General features: G+C 47.5%; 1 protein-coding gene across 1 annotated transcript; it reads right to left on the reverse strand.

The window, feature by feature from the left end:
* Nucleotides 1–4,517: 4,517 nt before the first annotated feature.
* LOC144313474 (metallothionein-4) lies at nucleotides 4,518–7,111 on the reverse strand. Its single transcript, XM_077896475.1, has 3 exons — nucleotides 7,041–7,111; nucleotides 5,349–5,414; nucleotides 4,518–4,800 (listed from the first exon to the last, which is right to left on the reverse strand). Exons 1-3 carry the CDS (start codon nucleotides 7,069–7,071, stop codon nucleotides 4,709–4,711), a joined length of 189 nt encoding a protein of 62 aa, XP_077752601.1. The 5' UTR covers nucleotides 7,072–7,111; the 3' UTR covers nucleotides 4,518–4,708.
* Between the last annotated feature and the right edge of the window lie 12,346 nt (nucleotides 7,112–19,457).

Raw genomic sequence — 19,457 nt, forward strand, 5'->3', positions numbered from 1 at the left:
ATAAAAGAGCTGAGAATTGGCATGGGGGAGGATGGTTTGGACAGCACATCAATGGATTAGAGGTTATAATATTTTTCTAGAATGCTGGACTCAGTCAAATCACAAGAATGGGCATATGGAAAGAGAGGAAGCCATGGCTTAGATCAAAAAGTAGAGAAGTCTATGGGGGTTCTGTGTTATTTTGTTTTGGTGGGGTTGGGGGAGTCAGGCTGGATAGCAGAAGAGGAAGTGGCCCCAGAAGCCAGGATGGGGACCAATGGAAGATGTGGCTGTAGAACTGCCACATGATAATCACATTGGCCTCCTTTACCCCTGCTTATACAACTCCACCAGTTCCCCCCAGGCTGAGGCTGCGAGGTGTCTCTAAAGAAATGGAGTAACCAGTCTAGGAGGGGCCATGGCTCACAGAAAAGGGTCAGAGGAGGGCTTTTTGGTTTTGGCACTGAGAGGGTGGGCCACACCTCCCTGCCAGCTCCCCACCTGGGCATGCCAAAACCAAGCCTGCCAGTCAGCAACCTCACTGACACCCACAGAGCCTGCTGGCAGCTCAGAGAAGCAGAAATAGGTCAAGAAAGAAGAAATCTAACAACAAAAGTTTAAAAAACCTTTTAACAGAGAGATTCAGGAAAGAACTTAAACAAATAAGTAAGGTATATGACAAATGTTCAGAAAATCACACATTCTTTTTTTTAAAGATTTTATTTATTTATTCATGAGAGACACAGAGAGAGGCAGAGACACAGGCAGAGGGAGAAGCATGCTCCCTGCAGGGAGCCTGGTTCAGGACTCGATTCCAGGACCCCAGGGTTAACGACCTGAGGGAAAGACAGATGCTCAACCACTGAGCCACCCAGGTGTCCCGAGAGAAGAAGTTCTTAAAATATGTATTAAAATATGATTGACCCAGATTTAAAAGATCAATAAGAAGATTGCAAAAAGCTGGAGAAATTTCCCAATAGTACCCAGCGAAAAATAAAGGGGAGGTCATGTTGGTGTTCATAGCAGCAACGCCAAATATTGGAAGACCACAGAGTAATGCCTTCAAAAGTGCTAAGAAAAAATTGTATTGAACTTAAAATTTGATATCCAGGGATCCCTGGGTGGCTCAGTGGTTTGGTGCCTGCCTTTGGCCCAGGGCGCAATCCTGGAGTCCCGGGATCGAGTCCCACATCAGGCTCCCGGCATGGAGCCTGCTTCTCCCTCCTCCTGTGTCTCTGCCTCTTTCTCTCTCTCTCTGTCTGCCATAAATAAATAAATAAATAAATAAATAAATAAATAAATAAATAAATAAATCTTTAAAAAAATTTGATATCCAGCCTATCAATCAGGCATGAGAGAAAAATAAAGGTATTTTCTGACATTTATGGAATCCCAAACTCCTCATAATTCATTCTTTTGGGAAAAAAAAGAAATTGCTTGCAGATGTACTAAAATAGAAAGGAGCCTGAGATAGAGGATGACAGGAGACCCAAGAAGCGATGGGTCTAACCTAGAAGAACAATGAAAAGAAATTCCAGAAAGACAGTTGTACAGAAGATAAGGAAAGAGGCCAATATATATTAAATTGTTCCATGAATAGCAAGTGGGGGAAGGCAATTAGAAATGCAAGGAAAAAACAAAAGCCTGATGGTCTCTGATGGCCACCTTGACATAGGCTGGTAGAATGGACAGCTGCCCCAGCCTCTGATGGGCCCTGCTTTCAGGCCCTTGATGGTGTGAATTAAGACCACCTGAGAGCTTGAGTTACCTGCACTCTGCTGGGGGTGGTGGAGTGGGTAAGAGCGGACCGAGTCTCCCCTTCCTCGGTGCCAGCCCCCAGATACGGCAGCCTTCACTGAGGTCCTTCTACACAGTTGTTTCTGCCTCTCCACTTGCCCTCAATTGCATAGCTTTGGAGTCCGTGAATCTGGATTCAAATTCCAATTCTATAAACTATCTGTGAGGCTTGGGCAAGTCACTTAACCTCTGTGAGCCTTTGTTTCCTCATCTGGGAAAAATGGAGCTGATAACAGTACTGACCTTGTGAGGTCATGTGGTGACAAATAAAACAAAAATACTGCAGGGGAGATGCTGGGCCCAGTGCCTGGAAGGTAGTAGATGCTTAATATTTTAATCTATTACTAGACCACTTTATTCTTATAAATAACAGATGATACCATGCATGGACCATCGATTCCTAACCCAGATCTCCAGGATCCAGAGATGGCTCAGGGCAACTAAGAGTTCCCTGAGATCATGTGTAAAATTGAGTGAGGGTATTTATATGTGCATTTTTAGAAGCAAGACTCATTGCTGTCAGTGCTTCTTTTTTTATTTTTTTAAGATTTTATTTATTTATTCATGAGAGACACAGAGAGAGAAACAGAGACACAGACAGAGGGAGAAGCAGGTTCACAATGAGGAGCCTGATGGGGGACTCGATCCCAGGACCCTAGGATCACGCCCTGAGCCAAAGGCAGACGCTCGACCACTGAGCCACCCAGGTGTCCTGATGTCAGTGCTTCTTATAGATGTTTATGGCTCCTGCTCTGCACAGTCCCTGGCAGGTGCTAGGCTCAGTGACAGCCCTGCCACAGAAGAGACATGTGCAAAGTTTCCTCTTTGTCTCCCACTGTGTTTCATCCATTAGTTCTTGTTTTGTCACCAAATTTTCTTGAGGTTCAATCTTCTTATTTTTCCTTCTACTTACTCTTCTCTCATAAGTGGAGAAAAGGAGTTGGCAGAGAGTTAACTATATAAGGGAAAGCACTTAGCAAGTTTCTCCAGGTATATAGTACATTGCCGTGTGTGTGTGCAGGCATGCATGTGTATGTGTGCGCACGTGTGTGTGATGCAGCATGTTGTACGTGCTTGTACAGGCAGGGAATATCCCTGGAGTGTTACACAAGTGGTTACTGTCATTGTCTTGAGGAGGAGGGACTGGGGTGCAAAGGTGGGGACGAGACTTATACCCTTTGGATGTTTTGTATTTTGTACATTGTGCATGTAGACCTGTTTAAAAATAAGTGATTTTAAAAAAATCAGGGATTCCTCCATATAACCCACCTTACAGCAGGGCTACTTGGATTAAATGAGAGCATGTGTGTAAAAAGTTCAGCACAGTGGCTGGTGCATTGTAAGGCTGCATTATGCATAATGGCAGTGCTTAAATCATCAAGCGTAGCTGGACTTGTGCCAGGGCAGTGGAAGCTCTGATGCCCGTGTTAGCAATCGGGGCGGCGCGGGGAGAGGGGGTGGATAGCAAAGACCTCAGATTCTCCTTACATTGACTTCTGTGAAATGCAAGAACTTCGGTGAAGAGCATCACTTTCTCCTGGACTGTGTTCATCAACCCAGTCCAAAGTGAGCCCAAATCCTCTCTGCTCAGTGGGGAATCAGCTTTTCCCTTTCGCTCTGCCCCTCCTTCTCCTCGTGTACTCTCTTTCAAATAAATTTTTAAATAAATAAATAAATAAATAAATAAATAAATAAATAAATACAAAATCTTAAAAAATCAAAACAAAACAGGGGCGCCTGGGTGGCTCAGTCAGTTAAGTATCTGTCTTTAGCTCAGGTCGTGATCTCAGGGTCCTGGGATGGAGCTGTGCATCAGGGTCCCTGCTCAGCAAGAACTTCTCTCTCTCCTTCTGCCCCCCTCCATGCTCGTGCTCTCTCTCTCTAATAAATAAAATAAAATCTTTTTAAAAATTTATTTGACACAGAGAGAGCATAAGAAAGGGGAGTAGCAGAGGGAGAGGGAGAGGCAGGCTCTCCACTGAGCAGGGAGCCCAATGCGGGGCTCAATCCCAGGACCCTGGGATCACAACCTGAGCTGAAGGCAGACGCTTAACTGACTGAGCCATCCAGGTGCCCCTAAAATAAATCTTAAAACGAAAACAAAAACAAAGTGGGCCCAAATAACCAAACCAGGGGGCGAATGCCCTTGGTGCCTTGACCTTGGGGATTTTTTTTAGATCCACGCAGACATCCTACCCTAGAAGTTTGTGGCTGATTCAATGCATAAACAGCACTATTCACACAATAAGGCTTTCCAGGCAAACATGCCTGGAAACATGAAGTTAGTTCCCGAGCAGGCCCTGCACAAGAAGTTTCACTGTGGTGGGGATCCCAGGAAGCACTGGCAGGAAAATGGAGAAGTGAGGCAGGGAAGGGAAGGAGCCAATAGGGGGTGCGTTATTGAGCCACTGGTTACCACCCTGGGCTATTGGAGCGCCATGCTGCGGAGGACTTCTGGGGCGTGGTGTAGACTCTGTCCCAGATTTGTCCCACTGTAAGGATAGAGGTGCTGGGGGGTATTTATCCACTGAGTCGTGTGTGTCATCAGCTAAGGGCTGTTGCCAGGGGCGTTGACTCCCCAGTACTCCTAGGCTGCTCTCAAGTGAGCTCCTGGAGGAGGAGAAAGCCCCCCACCTCATCTGTGGAAGGGATGCGGCCAGGTGCTTATGGTATCTGCAATGAGGCATCAGTCCTGCTTGGGCCTGCTGGGTTAGGGTAAAACAGTGCTCTGAGCCACCAGACCACAAGTGAAGACTTTATTTTTCAGGCACTTTACATGAGTGTCACCACCACCACCTCTGAGCAAATATATAAAAAGCATAACCTATGGTACAATAATTTCAGTTTCTCAACTAATGCACTGTACAGACATTTCCGGGGCTGCGGCATCCACAACCCCCGCCCCCGCCAGCCCCAGCACCACGGATGCGGTTCAGGCACAGCAGCTGCACTTGTCCGAGCCTCCTTTGCAGATGCAGCCCTGGGCACACTTGGCACAGCCGGGGGGGCAGCAAGGACAGCAGCCTGAAAGGGCCAGGAGATGGACAGGTCAGTTTGGGGTCAATGCTCCCATCTTAGTATGTCCTCTCCCACCACCTAGAGAAAGTAGGAGGGGCACCGCAGGCTTCAATCCACATTAGCAGAAACCCCGGGGCAGGAAGCTGTGGGATGTTAGAGCCAGAAGGGATCTCTGGGAAGTCATCAAGAGTTTACCAGATGCCCAGAGAGGGGAGGGCCTTACTCAAGGTCATTGGTCAGCAGCAGATCTGACACTAAAATCCAGAGCTCATGACGCTAGATCAGGGCTCTGTCCCTTTCAGCACCGGGCACCACAGGACCTCCCCACAGCCCTCTTCCTCCAAGAACACCTGCAACCCCCTGTGGACGCCCTCACTCCCCAGGGGAGCAGCAACCCTTAGGAGCTTTGCCCAGCCCTCTGCTCAGCTGTCATTTCAGATCCCTCCCAAATGGGTCAAAGGATTCCAGAACCTACTTAATCCCACCATGGCTGGAGGGTAGAAAAGGGAGGGAACAGATTTTTCTAGCTTCTGGCCCCGGGTAGCATAACTCACTTTTTCGACATGTTTTACAGTTGCAGGTTGTACATTTGCAATTGTCTCCACAGATACAGATTCCTCCTGGAAGAGAGGACAGATCCATAAGTGTGAGGACTGAGGTCAGTCAGGGACATGAGATGTGCTGCAGACCATCATGGTGGCAGGGTTTCTGAGCTCTCCTTGGGGAGTGGCTGAACAAAAGGACAAAGATGCTGCTGAAAATCACCCCAAGGGCAAAGGTTTTTTTGATGGTTCCCAGGCCCCGGATGGAAACTGGGGGTGGTGGCATACGGCCCTCAGCTGGGATACTTGCTAAAATACAGATTTGTGGGACCAACCCTTGATATATTCTGATTCATAAGTCTGGGTGGAAAAAGGGAATCTATTTTTAAAAGCAACCCAGAGAAGGATGCCTGGGTGGCTCGGTGGTTGAGCATCTGCTTTTGGCTCAGGCCATGATCCTGGGGTCCTGGGATCAAGTCCTGCATAGGGCTCCCCACGGGGAGCCTGCTTCTCCCTCTGCCTATATCTCTGTCTCTCTCTGTGTGTCTGTCATGAATAAATAAATAAATAAAATCTTAAAAAAAACAAGCAACCGAGATGATTCTGATGTACAATCAGGTTTGAGAACCAGTAAACTAGGCCAAGTCTAGCAAGCTCAAGGTCCCCCAGAGACCGTTGAAGCCTTGAATACCCTCTTCACCTTTTCAGGGTGTCAGGCAAAATGGAAACCCTGAATGGGCAGGAGAAAGAACCAGGGACATAAACATCCTCAAAGTGAGAGCTGCAGCCACGAGCTTACTTTCATATAAAAGCCATCCACACTTAAAAAAAAAAATCATCCCACCTATCATTTTAAGTGTCAAAATGCTGGAAGATTCTGTCTCTTTGGCAAGTTTTAGGTACAGACATGTCCTGTTAAGGACCAGAGAGACTTGTGAGAATTCTTTTTTTTTTTTTTTTGTGAGAATTCTTGATACCATTTCCAAAGGCCAGAAAAGCCCAAGATGGCTCCAAACTCTGACCTCTCTCCTCCTGCACTAGGTGCTTCTGTGGAATTAAGGGGCTTCAGAGATTCTAATAAATCCCCTGGCCTCTGCAATTATGATTTTAGCACTTTTATAACAGCCCTGGGAGGTGGGCAGCTGGGAAGGCATGACCCTAGTTTTCAGATGAGGATACTGAGGCTCAGAAATATGAAGTGTCAGGGACGCCTGGGTGGCTCAGAGGTTGGACGCCTGCTTTCAGCTCAGGTCGTGATCCCAGGATCCAGGATCAAGTCCTGCATTGGGCTCCCTGCGGGGAGCCTGCTTCTCCCTCTGCCTATGTCTCTGCCTCTATCTGTGTGTCTCTCATGAATAAATAAATAAACCTTAAAAAAAAAAAAAAAAGAAATATGAAGTGTCAGAAGTCAATGGCAGCAGTGGACCAAAATCAGATAGTCAGGTTCCAGGCCACAGCTCTTTTTCGACTCTGATGGCTGCCCCTAGGGTCTAACCCTACGTGCTCCCTCAGCCAGGGTCTCAGTTCTATAGCAAAGCAGGCTGTTGGGCAACAGAATGGGAGATGCCACAGAGGTCACCAGTCCAAGACCAACCATTGGCAGCTCCTAATTGGAGGAAGAGAAATATTCATCAGAGCCCTATGGGCTCCACAAATGAAGCTGCTACAAGGTTCCAGGACCCTAGAGTGGGCATGCTTACTCACCAGACATGCAGGTGCATTCCCCGGGGTCCATGGTCCAGGTGTCCAAGAAGCTCCAATGCTGTCACAGCTGGGGAAGACAAGCTGAGTGAGCAGCTGCTGGAGGCTCCCTTTTTATAGCTGTGTAGGTGTGCACTTGGGCGCACCCCACCTGTCCCTGGGGCCAGACGCCCTGCACACGGCCCACCCAGACGCTGCAGGCTGGGGATTGGACAGTGTGGGCAGAAGGAGGGTGTTCAGATGGCTCTCACAAGGGCTGCAGGTGGCCGCACCCACCCATCTACCCACGTGCCAAGGTGTCAAGGAGCCAGGCTCTGGCTCCAGTGGCTCTTGTAGTATTCGGGTTGGCAGCTACAGCCATCTGGTCTGCAAGTCCTATGCAATCTGCCATTTCTGCTTCCTTCTTCATAGGGCCTGGCTCAGGGCCTCATTCGGCCTCCCCAGGTCATATAAGCCCTTATCGTGGGCAGAAGGGGGCCTCTATCTGGAGGCTTGGGCTTTAGAAAGCCCCACTTGGGCCTTCTTTTGGCACGTCCCTCCAACTCCCTGGGTGAGAAGGCCAAAAGTCACGGGCATGTGCCCAACCGGAGTGTGCAACCTGTCTTTCTAGACCACACATGTAATGCTCTGGATTCTAGAATTTTCTCTCATTCCAAGCTAGCCTGCTTCCAAGGGTTTGCTCACACCTCCATCCCAGGCTCCAAAGGGCAGATGTATAGCCAATGTGTGCTCCTCCAGGCCTGAAGTGTGGCTGGAGGTAGCTACAGGCTGGGGGCATGAACAGAGTTTGGATGTGTGGGCTAGGTGCCCACAGGCGTGCGTGAGGCTTCTCATTGTGAAGGAAGGAGGGATGGAAAAAGACTGGAGGTGGGTGCAAGATTGGGGGTTGGGCCCTGGGGCAGCTCTCCAGGCAACTTCCAGTGTGTTGAGAATTAAACACTTGAACCTGGCCCTTCAGGTTGCTAAGAAGCTCTCTTTGTCAGGGTAGGGGGATAGAATGTATATTATTTGTTAATCTGATATATAACTTCTAGATATTTTAGCCAGTGACATGTAACTTCCATTTGTCCCCTTGCTTTGCCCCCCTACACATTAGGAGGGGGCCTGGAGCCAGCCTTCTGTGGTCTTGCCTGCTCCTCTTCCTTCTCCACACTGCCCTAGAGATAGAGCCCCCAGATAGCATTAGCCATGTTATTCTCTTGCTCCAAATCTTCAGTGGCTCATCTGTTGAAGGAAGCCCAGACACCTTGGTCTTGCATTCCAAGCTCAGATTACCTTTCCAAGATCACTTCCCTCTCCTCCTTCTCCTTCCTCCACCAGAACTTAAGGACTCTAGGCTCCATCTATTTGCCTTGAACTTTTCCACATCCAGGCCTTTGCTCCTGCCAGATGCTCATCTTTTCCCTGCCACCTTGAGTCCAAACAAATCATTTACTGAAGCATGAATCAAATGCCACTTCTTGAGTGGGAGAAGCAAGAGGGGCTTTGGGGGAGAATGAAGCCCCCTGATCTCCATTATAACCTTTCTGTGATGCGGGCAGCTGATTGAGCTTCAATTTTATGTAAAATGCCCTCCTGATGATGCAGCTGCAAGCTGCCCCCTGAAAGCTGTCATCATCACCCCCTCTCCATGTAGAAATTCTGGAGCTGCCTCTGCTCATCCCCACTCCAGGAAGCTGTCTCTAATCTCCCCCTTTCTCACCTGGAAGAAATCTTTCCTTCTGTGATCCCTCAGTGACCTGTTCGTATATTTCTCCTGACATTTATTACTTTTTACTCCAATGTGTGAGTGGGCTCATGGCTCATTGGCACCCCAATCTTGGAGCTCTCAGAGGCAAGACCTGTGTCTGAAGCATCTCGATACTAAACCAGGTTTAGATGGTTTTGATGAATGAATAAATGAGATGAATAGTCTGATGATTTAAGACACGAGTGAACATGTGAGCAGGCCCGGGAGTGAACAGATGAACGAGTGAGTGAATGACAAATGGACAAATAAAGGCACGAGGCTCCTGCTTGTGAGTACTGAGGGCCTCTACTGAAAAATACCGTCACCATTCACATAGGTAAGAAAGATAGGGCATGGCCAGAACCAACGGAGACAGTTCCTCCCGTTAATAAGTTGGAGTCTCCGTCACTCATCCAGAAGGTCTGCTGGAACCATGGATTTGAGCTGAGCAGTTCTAGAGAGGAGCAGGGGATTCAGCCCCATAGGCAGCAGCAGGGCACGATAGGGTGATACTGTGGTGATCCAGAAATGGTCCCTCCTGCAAGGAGTTTGTGGCCTTCTAAGGGATCCAGGCACAGTGCATTCGGTCACCTTCTTGTAAGGGCCAGCACTGTGCTGGGCACTGGGGAGATGAGAGCTTATAGTTGAGAAGAACAGGAAGACATCTCAGCCCAGGATACCCCTGCCTGGGCAGCGCTGCTCTCAGAGTTCGGAAGCTGGTTTCATCTTTCTGGGCCCGCATTCCTAGCCCAGAGCCAGCCCATCTCTTGGCAGGACCAGCTGCCCTCCACCTCCAGCGTGTGTGTCCTGCAGCACATATTGATGCCTTTGAAGGTCTAGCCCAACCTGCGAGCCCAGAGCAAGGAAGGGATTTTCCTTCCCCCTCATCCAAACTATCTCTCGTCCCTCTTTCCTCTCAGAGCCAGGAGTGGCTTCTTCCTTAGATGATTGACACTGTGATGTTGCTTAAGGCCCCAGCTGAATGAATCCCGTAGCATGAAGATATTTCCCAGGTTCTGGGTTGTGCAGATGGAAACGACCCCATGTAGCACTGGGCAGTCGAGTCTGTGTTGAACTGTGCCCCAGGCTGTCCTGTCCCTGTTACACGGTCCTTCTCCCCTAGAGAGAAGCACCTGGGAAAATGTTCACAGGCTCCTTTTGCCCTTTTGCCTGTATTCTGGGTCTCAGCTCCAGATCTTTGCGTGGAGCACAAGAACAAAAATACACACACCACCCGAGGACATGCAATGACTGCAGGCACAGCTTAAATCTGCACTTAGAAAATTAATATTTCAAAGTATTAATCTTTAAAGAAGTGATCCTTAGCTTTCTTGGGGGTGTTCAAGGAACCCTATGAAAATCTGATGAAAGCTCTTGATCCTCTACCCAGATAAAATGCACAAAAATACAATATTTTTTCCCACAAGGTCAGAGATTTTGTGGATCTTTTAAATTTCATTGGTAAACCACTCCCTAGCTAGCCCGTGCCACAACCAAGGGATTCTGTGAACAGAATTTCTCTGTAGAAAAGCAGTCCTGCCTGTGGCAAACTCTTCTCTTACCACATAGAAGTTGTAGCTCCTTTGAGCAAGAGTCCTAATTATCTCCTTCTCCAGTTTTGGCCTCTACTTTGTGCATATGTCAAGTGTTTTTCTCAGAACAATGAAACAAGTTATTCCAAAGGAGCAGCCAATACTCCTGTCTTACAAAACACGAAATGACCAGGTCTCTATATTCTCCTCTTCCCATAAAGGCAAAAACTAAATACATGTTTCTGAGCCCAGAATTTTTGGCCGAAAGTTTCTGAGACTCATGGCTCAGGAATGGAGGTTTAGCCAGGTGTTGATGTCAGAAAAAAGTCCTGCACCATGACTCCGTGTCCTGGTCCAAGTTTTGCTCTTGGGATCACCATCCTTTCCCACACAGGAACCCTCTGGACATATGTGCCTCCCCCTTCCTTCCCAGGAGCAGCCTGGAGCCATGGGTTTTATTATACTGGTTTGGATGCTGACCTCTGTCTCTCTAGACTACACACTTCTCAAGGATAAAGGCTGAGCTTATTTATCTCAGCATCCCCGTGGCCAAGCACACTGAGTGTTGCTGCACAGTGTGTGCTCAATAAATATTTACGGGCTGACGAAAAATGGCTCAGTTAACAGAGTGACATCTAGGCTGTCTTCTCTGGCTCTTGTTGAGGAGATTTAGAGGAATTTGTTGCTCAGCAAGAGCAGTCAAGACCTGGAAATCTGGAATCATGCTGCCGGGCTCTGCTCCTTCTTTGCTGCATGACGTGGGGCAAGTTGCTTGACTGCTCTGAGCCTGCTATTCTTGTCCAGCTAACGAAAATGGTAACCCTATGGCACTGCCCCTGTGAGGGTTGAGCAGGAGAAGGCATATTAAGCACTTGTTAGCAGTAGTGTTGTTATCGTTTCTGGAGCCTGTTACAACTTGGCAAATAGGTTTAGCCACTCATCCCTTTGTATGTGTCAGGGTCATGGACTATTCTTCAGACTGTCTTGGGGTCTGAGGAGGGTGCATTCAAACTTTTCAAATATTATGGGGCACCTGGGTGTCTCAGTCAGTTAAGTATCCGACTCCTGGTTTTGGCTCAGGTCATGATCTCAGAGTGGTGAGATCGAGTTCACGCTGTGCACTCTTTGGGGAGTCTGCTTGAGGAGTCTCTACTTCTCTCTCTCTGCCCCTTCCCATCCTGTTCTCTCTCTCTCAGAAATAAATAGATAAATAAATAAATAAATAAATAAATAAATAAATAAATAAATAAAAAAAATCCTAAAAAAAATGCCTTTTCAAATTTTGTCACTAAAAGTCTCTGGATTTTAATTCCCTGCTTTTAAAGTCAGCCTAATTATTTTTGGGTTCTTCAGGGCCTGGGGACTGTGGGGCCCTGTCCTTTCTGACTTCCCTTGACAGTTTTCATCTATTTGGAGGTAGAGCTGAACTTCCACCTACAGAGTCCCCTTATTGGGGGTATTTCTGGCCTTATCAGCAGGACTAGGGATGAGAGGTAGGTGGATAATCTCTGAGTTGACAGGGACCCTATGGAGCACCAGCTTCAATCCTGGGTGGTCAGTCCTGAAAGAATCCTGAGAAATTGTGGGCCAGCTTCTTCTTGTTCAAATGGGGAAACAGGGTCAACCCCCAGTCACTGAGCTTAGGTCAGGGACAGGAGAGGACTTGAACTTGACTCTTCAGTTTGTTACCATTACCCACACTTTAGGTCCAAGGCACTCCTCACAGAACTGGTCAGCCATTTGGAGCCTTGTGGCCTTATAAACTATTTATTAATTAACTTTATTATTAAAAAGTTCAAACCTACTTAAAAGTACAAAGAAGAGTGTTATAACCACCATCGTATCTACCACCCAGAATTAACTGTTGTCAACATGGTCATATTTGCTTCACCTCTTTTATTTATAAGAAATAAAAAATTAACAGCCTCATGGCTTTAAACACTGTCTATGCCCTGGTGACTCCCATTTTACATGTCCAGCCCCAGCCTCTCTTTTGAACTCCAGCCCCATATTTCCGGGTGATACTCAACATCTCCGTGTGGATGTCAAGCAGCCTCTCAAACTTCATCCCCAACTGAGCGGCTGCTCCCCATTTTACCTCCAACCAGATCCCCCCTCTGCCTCCATCTCGCCTGCCTCCACAACTGTCAACCAGTTTGGGCCACCATCATCCTCTGGGAAGATTCCGTTATTTCCCATCTGGCCCCCTTACGTCTTCCTTTCCCCTGCCCTAGACCCTTGTACTATGTTTTCTCTATTATAAAAATACTGCAAGGAACGTCTGCATTCATGTCATGTATGTACGTATACAAAACTCACTCATCCCTGGAAGGAGGATGGCTAGATGATAGGGAGGCAATCACTCTCCCAAGTTCCTATACTAATTTACACTCCTTCGAGCAATTTAAGAGTTCCCATTTCCCAACTTCCTGCTACAATACTTCCTGTATTCAGACTTTGAAATGTTTGCCTATCTGATAAGTGTGAAGAAGTGTAATGGTACCTCATTAAGGTGTAATGGGCATGTCCCTGCCTCCCAGCTTCATCGGCCATTAACCTCCAGACAATGAGCCATGGTCTCAGTCTCCTTGTCCTTACACTGATCATGTGCTTCTTGGCAGTCTTTCACACTGTAGCATGGGAGAGCATAGTGAACATTATGGGCAGCAGTCTTTTGCACATGGTTCCCATTCTGACTTTCTATCTCCCTTATCTCTGTGAACTCCAGCTATAAAATGGGGGCCACTGAGTCTGCTTATGGAGCAGGCATTTAACATACATGTGCTTGAGGAATGGTAGATATTATTAAGATTTTATGTTTGTGGGGGCATGCTATGTTTATAGACAGCTTGATATAGAATCAGAGATACCTGAAGTTTGGCTTTAATGCCTTGGTAAGGCATGTCACCTCTCCAAACATCAGCTTGTCATCTTTAGAAGGGAGATGATAGGGACATCTGGGTGGTTCAGTGGTTGAGCATCTGCCTTCAGCTCAGGGTGTGATCCAGGAACCTGGAATCGAGTACCCCATTGGGCTCCCAGCATGGAGCCTGCTTTTCCCTCTGCCTGTGTCTCTGCCTCTCTCTCTTTGTATTTCTCATAGATGAATAAACAAAACCTTTAAAAAAGTTTTTTTTTTTAATAGAAGGGAGATGCTAATAAATGGAAGGAGCAGGACAAAAGATGCTAAGTTAGAAAGCTCAAAAGAGCAGTAGGAAGCCATGAAGAACATAAGGGGGAAATATCTTTGTCACAAATCTCTTCCGTGGTCCTGCCTGGAAAAGCATGGTGCAGAGGGGTGACAGAGCCCCAATCCCTGGTGGGTTGGGGTTTGGGGTGGGAGGCTGGTTAAGAAGAGCAGGGGTAGCACTCCCCTTCCTTATGCACTATTACTCCTCCTCTGCTGGGCGAACGAGATGCTTCCCTCTCTGTGATCCAAGTCCTAAAGACCTTATCATCAGGAAGAGATTCTGTAGATTTTGATAAACTATAAGATCCTCACATTTCCTTTATTTTTTTTCCTTTATTTTTTTTAACATTTCCTATAAATATACATTTCAAGACATTTGTTCCAACAGCTAAGGTAACAGTGGGTATCTGTATGTGTGTGTAAGAGAGAAAGACAGACGGACAGAGAGACTGAGAAAGCTGCACATGCCAGGAGTCTGGGGCTGCTGTGTCTCAGGGTAGTTCCAAGAAAGCCTCTTCCCGCTGATCTGAAAATACACACCCACACAGAATTCTGTTTTCCTGGCCCCCACTTCCATTCAAGGAGTCCTGGTAAAGAACCCCCCAACCAATGCGTCACCAGCCTCAGAGGACATGGGTCCCAGCTCTGTGGATTGTGAAAATCAGGCCAAGGCTAATTAGGCGCCACCTTACTCGATGCCCAATCACCTGAGCGCTCGACAGACTTCACAGACTCTCCAGAGCTTGCGGCTGCTGGTTAATTACACAGGACTCCAGCTCCAGGGCTGTAATTCAGCACCCACTGGGCAAGTGAAACCCTTTGCTTTGCACACGGCCCTAGAGGAAGGATGAGTAAGGCCAAAGCCAACAATTACCCACACTCATTGCCCCCAGCAGCGAAGTGGCTGCCCCAGGTTGGCTGGCAGCCCAGATTAGGGCTTTGGCAATGGAGCAAGAGGCTCACATCTGTCCTTCCTTCCTTCCTTCCTTCCTTCCTTCCTTCCTTCCTTCCTTCCTTCCTTCCCACTTCCCTCTCTCCCTCCCTTTCTTACTTCCATCAAACATACTGTGCACCAGGCTTCAGGTTAGCCCTCTGGATTGGGTAAGTGAGCCAGACACAGGACCTGGTCATCAGGAGCTTGCTTTCCAGCAGGAGCCATAAGGATGTCAATAGCTCTGAGAAAGAGAAAGGGAGTGGGACGTAGGGTACACACATGCAGAGTAGCGCTGGAATGACCCTGAGAGTGAGTAGCTCCTTAGATGCTGTGCATTGCATTAGCTGCCTCTTTGCCTTACTCTGGCCTCAGCCCTTCATTTCTCCCAATCTGGGTAAGCTCTGAGTTCCTCATGGAATGTGGTGCTTTTCACACTGTGCAAGTTCACAGCCCCAGGGCTTCATGGAGGCGTATTGCAGGGGCTGCTGCAGCAGGGATGCTAGGTCTCAACGCTCCTCTCTTCTCCTATTTAAATGGGGGCAGAGGCGCCTGGGTGGCTCAGTTGGTTAAGCATCTGCCTTCTGCTCGGTTCATGATCTCTGGGTCCTGGGATCGAGCTCTGCATCTGGCTTCCTGCTTGGTGGTGAGCCTGCTTCTCCTGCTTGTGCTCTGTCTCTCTCTTAAAGAAATAAATAGGGCAGCTGCTCTTTTTAAAGTCCATTTTGTCTTGTGCATCGCAACCACCTCCTCTCACATAATAATTTTATCTGGGGTAGGGGTGGTGCTGCAGCTAGAACCAGTAGGAAAACCACCGAATACCAGTCTCACCATCAAGGTTAGAGGACTTGCCCAAGGGAACAGTGGGTTCTCGTAGATCTGCACCTGGCGTCTCAGTGGGAACACTGGCCCAATATCTTTCCTTGTTTTCCTTCTTTTTAAAATTATTATTTATATTCTGAATAATTTAAAAAACAGATAAGAATAGAAAATAAAATATGGAAACTTCTGACATTATCAAATATTAATTCCTATTCATTTCAACAATTTAGAGGAACAAAACAAAGAGAGTGGAAACCTCCCACGTAAACTTCCCATATCTCATTCCGTCCACCACCACCACACCCGGGAACTAATTTCTCGAAGTATTGACCATGCCCACGCATGTTTTTCTACTTTTACTGCATACATACATACCCACAAAAATTACATGGTCTTGTTTTACAAGTTTGTAAACCTCACATAAAATGGCATCATTCTCTATGTAGACTTTTACAACTTTTTTTTGCTATTTTTTTGCCCAGCATTTTGAAATTTATGATTTTAACTGCTTTCTAGCATTCTCTTTATTATAAGACTATTTCACAGTTCTTTCCTTTTCCCTGTTGATGAGCATTTAGATGTTTCCACTTCTCTCTCATCACCAACATTGCTGCAATGGATCGCCACATATACGTGGTTCCTTGTGTGACACGTGCTAGAGTTTCTCTGGAGGTAAACCCAGGAGCAGACTTGTTGCATGGAAGGTCATGTGCTTATTCAGCTTTCCTAGATATTCCCAAATTGCTCACCGAAAGCTTATACTCCCGTGACCAATGTCCTCCCTCGAGGGTCCTTGTCCACGTCCTTGTTAACACTTGATGTTGTCAGGCTTAATTTTCATCAGCCTGACATATACAAAATGGCATTTCCTTGGTTACTGATTTACACTTCCCTAATTACTACTGAGGCTGAACATACTGTCAAAAGGTTTTTGGCTATTTGCGACCCAGTATTCTTGCTAACACACTGCGTTCCATGATAGCTCGGTGGAGCATGGCACTAATTTATCCGACTTTGGAATCCGTTTATATCACTTTCTTGGCCATGCGGCTTATCTCTCTCTCTGTTTTTCTGGTTACTGGTTTTCTGTTTTTTAAAAATCTTTTTTAAAGATTTTTTAAATTAATTAATTAATTAATTAATTAATGAGAGAGAGAGACAGAAAGAGAGAGAGCATGGCGGGGAGGGAGATGCCAGAGAGAGAGGGAGAAGCAGACTCCCCAGGACCCTGGGATCATTACCTGAGCCCAAGGCAGATGCTGAACCGACTGAGCCATCCAGGCGCCCCTCCGTTATTGGTCTTAATAATTTCCCCGTTCAGAGGGCTCAAAGTGACCTTGGGGGATGAAGACGAACATCCTGGTATGTCTCCAGGAAGACCACTCAGGGGCGGGTGGCGAGTGGAGGGGCAGCCTGGAGTGAATCCTCAGACTTTGTTCTCTGCAAGCAGTCACTCAGCCCCCGGGGAAATGGTCAAGTCAGCAAAGCTGACTTCTGTGCCTTATTCTGTTTAGAAACCCTTCCTTCCAGCTGGAATGTATTTATAGGAAGAGGTTCTGGATTTGTTCTGTAATGCCTCTAAGGAATACCTGAAGAAAGAGAGAAGCAGTAGAACTGGAATTAACATAATCCTAGATCACCAGGGCTGTAAGGGCCATAATGGGGTCTAAACTCTCTCTCAATCCCAAACCTGTTTATAGATAGAGAGCCTGAGGCTCGGGGCGGGGGGGTGGTGGTGCGGGGAGAAGTGCCACCCCCAGTGCCAATCAGCTGGCGGAGGTGATGCATTGAGGAATAAAACCTCCCGGGCTTTGGAAACCTCCTATGCTGACTATGAAGTGTGGCCATTCCCAGAACCACCTGCTCTGATGAAGCAACCACGTAGGGCCCCACATGGTGCCACATGCTTCACCCAGGGGTACAAAGAAGGTTTTAAGGTGTAACTGGGGAGCCAAGATGCCCAGAGGAAAGATCATTGGCGGGCATCACAGAACCATGAGCTCCGGCGGTGCGCACACCCCTCCCCTCCCTGTCTCCTCTCACTCTGTGTTCCTTCCCCTTCATGTCCTTTCTCCTCCTCCTCTTCTCTCATTCCCCTCTGCCTTCATGCAACTCACTTTTTTCTCTTGTATCTTCCTCTTTCTCCTAGGGCAAGAAGACCGGCCCTGGACTCAGGGCCACTGAATCCTCTAAATTCACTCACCGTTGTCATCCACTCACAAGTTCACTTCTCTGCCAGGGGCCTTATTTTCTCTGAAACGCTGAGGAGGTGTCCCTAGCTAGATCACTGCTCAGTTCTGTCCTGGGTGCTGGTAAAGAGACGGCTGTTTGGAAGATGCCCGACCCTGTGATTTCTGGAGGGGCACCCTCTCAGCTAAAGTCCCAGAAAAGCAGTTTATATTTGAAGCATTGGGATCAAAGCTACTTTTTTGAGAAACTTCACTAATTGTTAATTGTCTGCAGGCACTTTTTGGCCGCGCTTCTCCTCCAAAGATGTGAGGGGGAACACAGCAGCTCAGGACCTGCAGCCCCTGCCGTGAGCTCTGCCGACAGTGGGCTCACCAGACCTCCAGGGCTTCGTCTAGTTCTACAGTCTTGGCGGGGGTGGGCGGTGTCTGTGGACTTCCGTTCAAACAGGTCTCAGGTAGAGGGACCAAGCTTGCAAACATACGGCCCCTTCCCACCTGTCAGCAGGGTTCTGCTAATAACTCGGGAGAATAGTGAACTAGTTACTCAATTTGTGGATTGCTCCAGTATAAATGCATGGGTCTCTGAAAATAATCAGATCATCCCCAATTAAAGTTATGGAGGAAAAAAACAAGAGTTTGAGGGTTGTACAGAAAGAGAATAATTAGCCACCACAGTCAGTTTTCTGGATGGTAGAGGGCTCGATGACAAAGCTGGTTGCTCCCCTCAGTGCCTGTGGGGTTACTGACCTACTGTCCTCATGCAGCTCAGGTCTGGGAAGCTCAGCGTGAGAAAGAGGAGAGGCGGTCACAACAACCCGGCTGGGTATGAAAGCTGGGTGTGCAAGAATTCCTGGACCAGATACAGGTCTTTGTGAGCCTCAGATGGGCATTGATTTATGCTGCCACTACTTTGAGTCCATCCATCTCTCTCTCTCTCTTTCTCTCTCTCCCTCTGGCCTGGGGCAGGCCGTTTGACCTCCGTTTCCCTTGCCAGTAAAATAAGGATAATAACACACCCTTCTCAGCCTGCCTCTTACAAATAATTGGCCAGGTTTTGCAGGGCACTTTGAAGAAAATTGCTGTGAAGATGTTCTGCTGGCCCTGGGATTTCCCTTGGTGCAAATATCAAACAGACAAGGATGGCCAATGTTCTGAGTCTGGAGCTCCCAGCTGAACCATTCCCCCCTCAATTCAGTTGGAAGAGAGGAAGACAGAGGAGGGGCTGTGATCACAGCCCGGGCCTGCCTGGAATATTAAAGACACAATCCTGCCTTTGATGCCTGCCTGCAACGCTTGTTAATTTTAATAGGAAGCGAGGAGAGGCGGGAAGTTTCTGCCTGGCACAAGAAAACAGGCTGAGGCCAAAGAGGATTAGTGTCAACTCAGTTTGGATCTTGAGTGGCTTTGAAGTCCTTGGCCCAGTGCTAGACAGAGTTTAAGGACAACTCTGGATGTCAGCAGGGTGGGAGGCAGGGGGCTGGGGAAAGTGCAGACCTAACGACCCCTCCTCGGTTTCCAGCTCAGTCAGGAACAAACAGCTTCTGTCTCATTTTGGGAAACACCTTGGAGTTAACAGTCTCTCAAGCTGGTGGATTTCTGGGGAAGCTTCAAATAGGGGGCTCCAATTAAAGAGCCTAGGGACTAGCAGTTAACTCCGAAGAGCAAAGCAAGCTGATTATATGTAACAGGGAGTAGTGGGGCCGGTGGCAAACACAGTAACTTTAGTTGAATATTGAGATTTGGGAATCAGGTCAAATTTTGTTAGCTCTTTTATAGGAGATTTATAGGAGACATTTATTGCGTCATATAGGAGAAGTTGAAGATCTGAATTGTGTGTGAGAACTATTCCAATTTTTAAACATTGACCAAACTTGTTTATTATTTTTAAATACTCTCCTCTCAAAAAAAACACTCCTAGGCCAGAGCAGCCCATGGCGCCCCATTCTGCGACCTCTGTCTTGGAATTCTAAAGCTTTGGAGGTGCAAAATTTCTTAAAATTCACCTAGGCCTTTGGTTACTATTTTTT

The sequence above is a fragment of the Canis aureus genome, chromosome 5, assembly GCF_053574225.1.
Source record: "Canis aureus isolate CA01 chromosome 5, VMU_Caureus_v.1.0, whole genome shotgun sequence".
In the NCBI taxonomy this organism is placed as follows: Eukaryota; Metazoa; Chordata; class Mammalia; order Carnivora; family Canidae; genus Canis; species Canis aureus.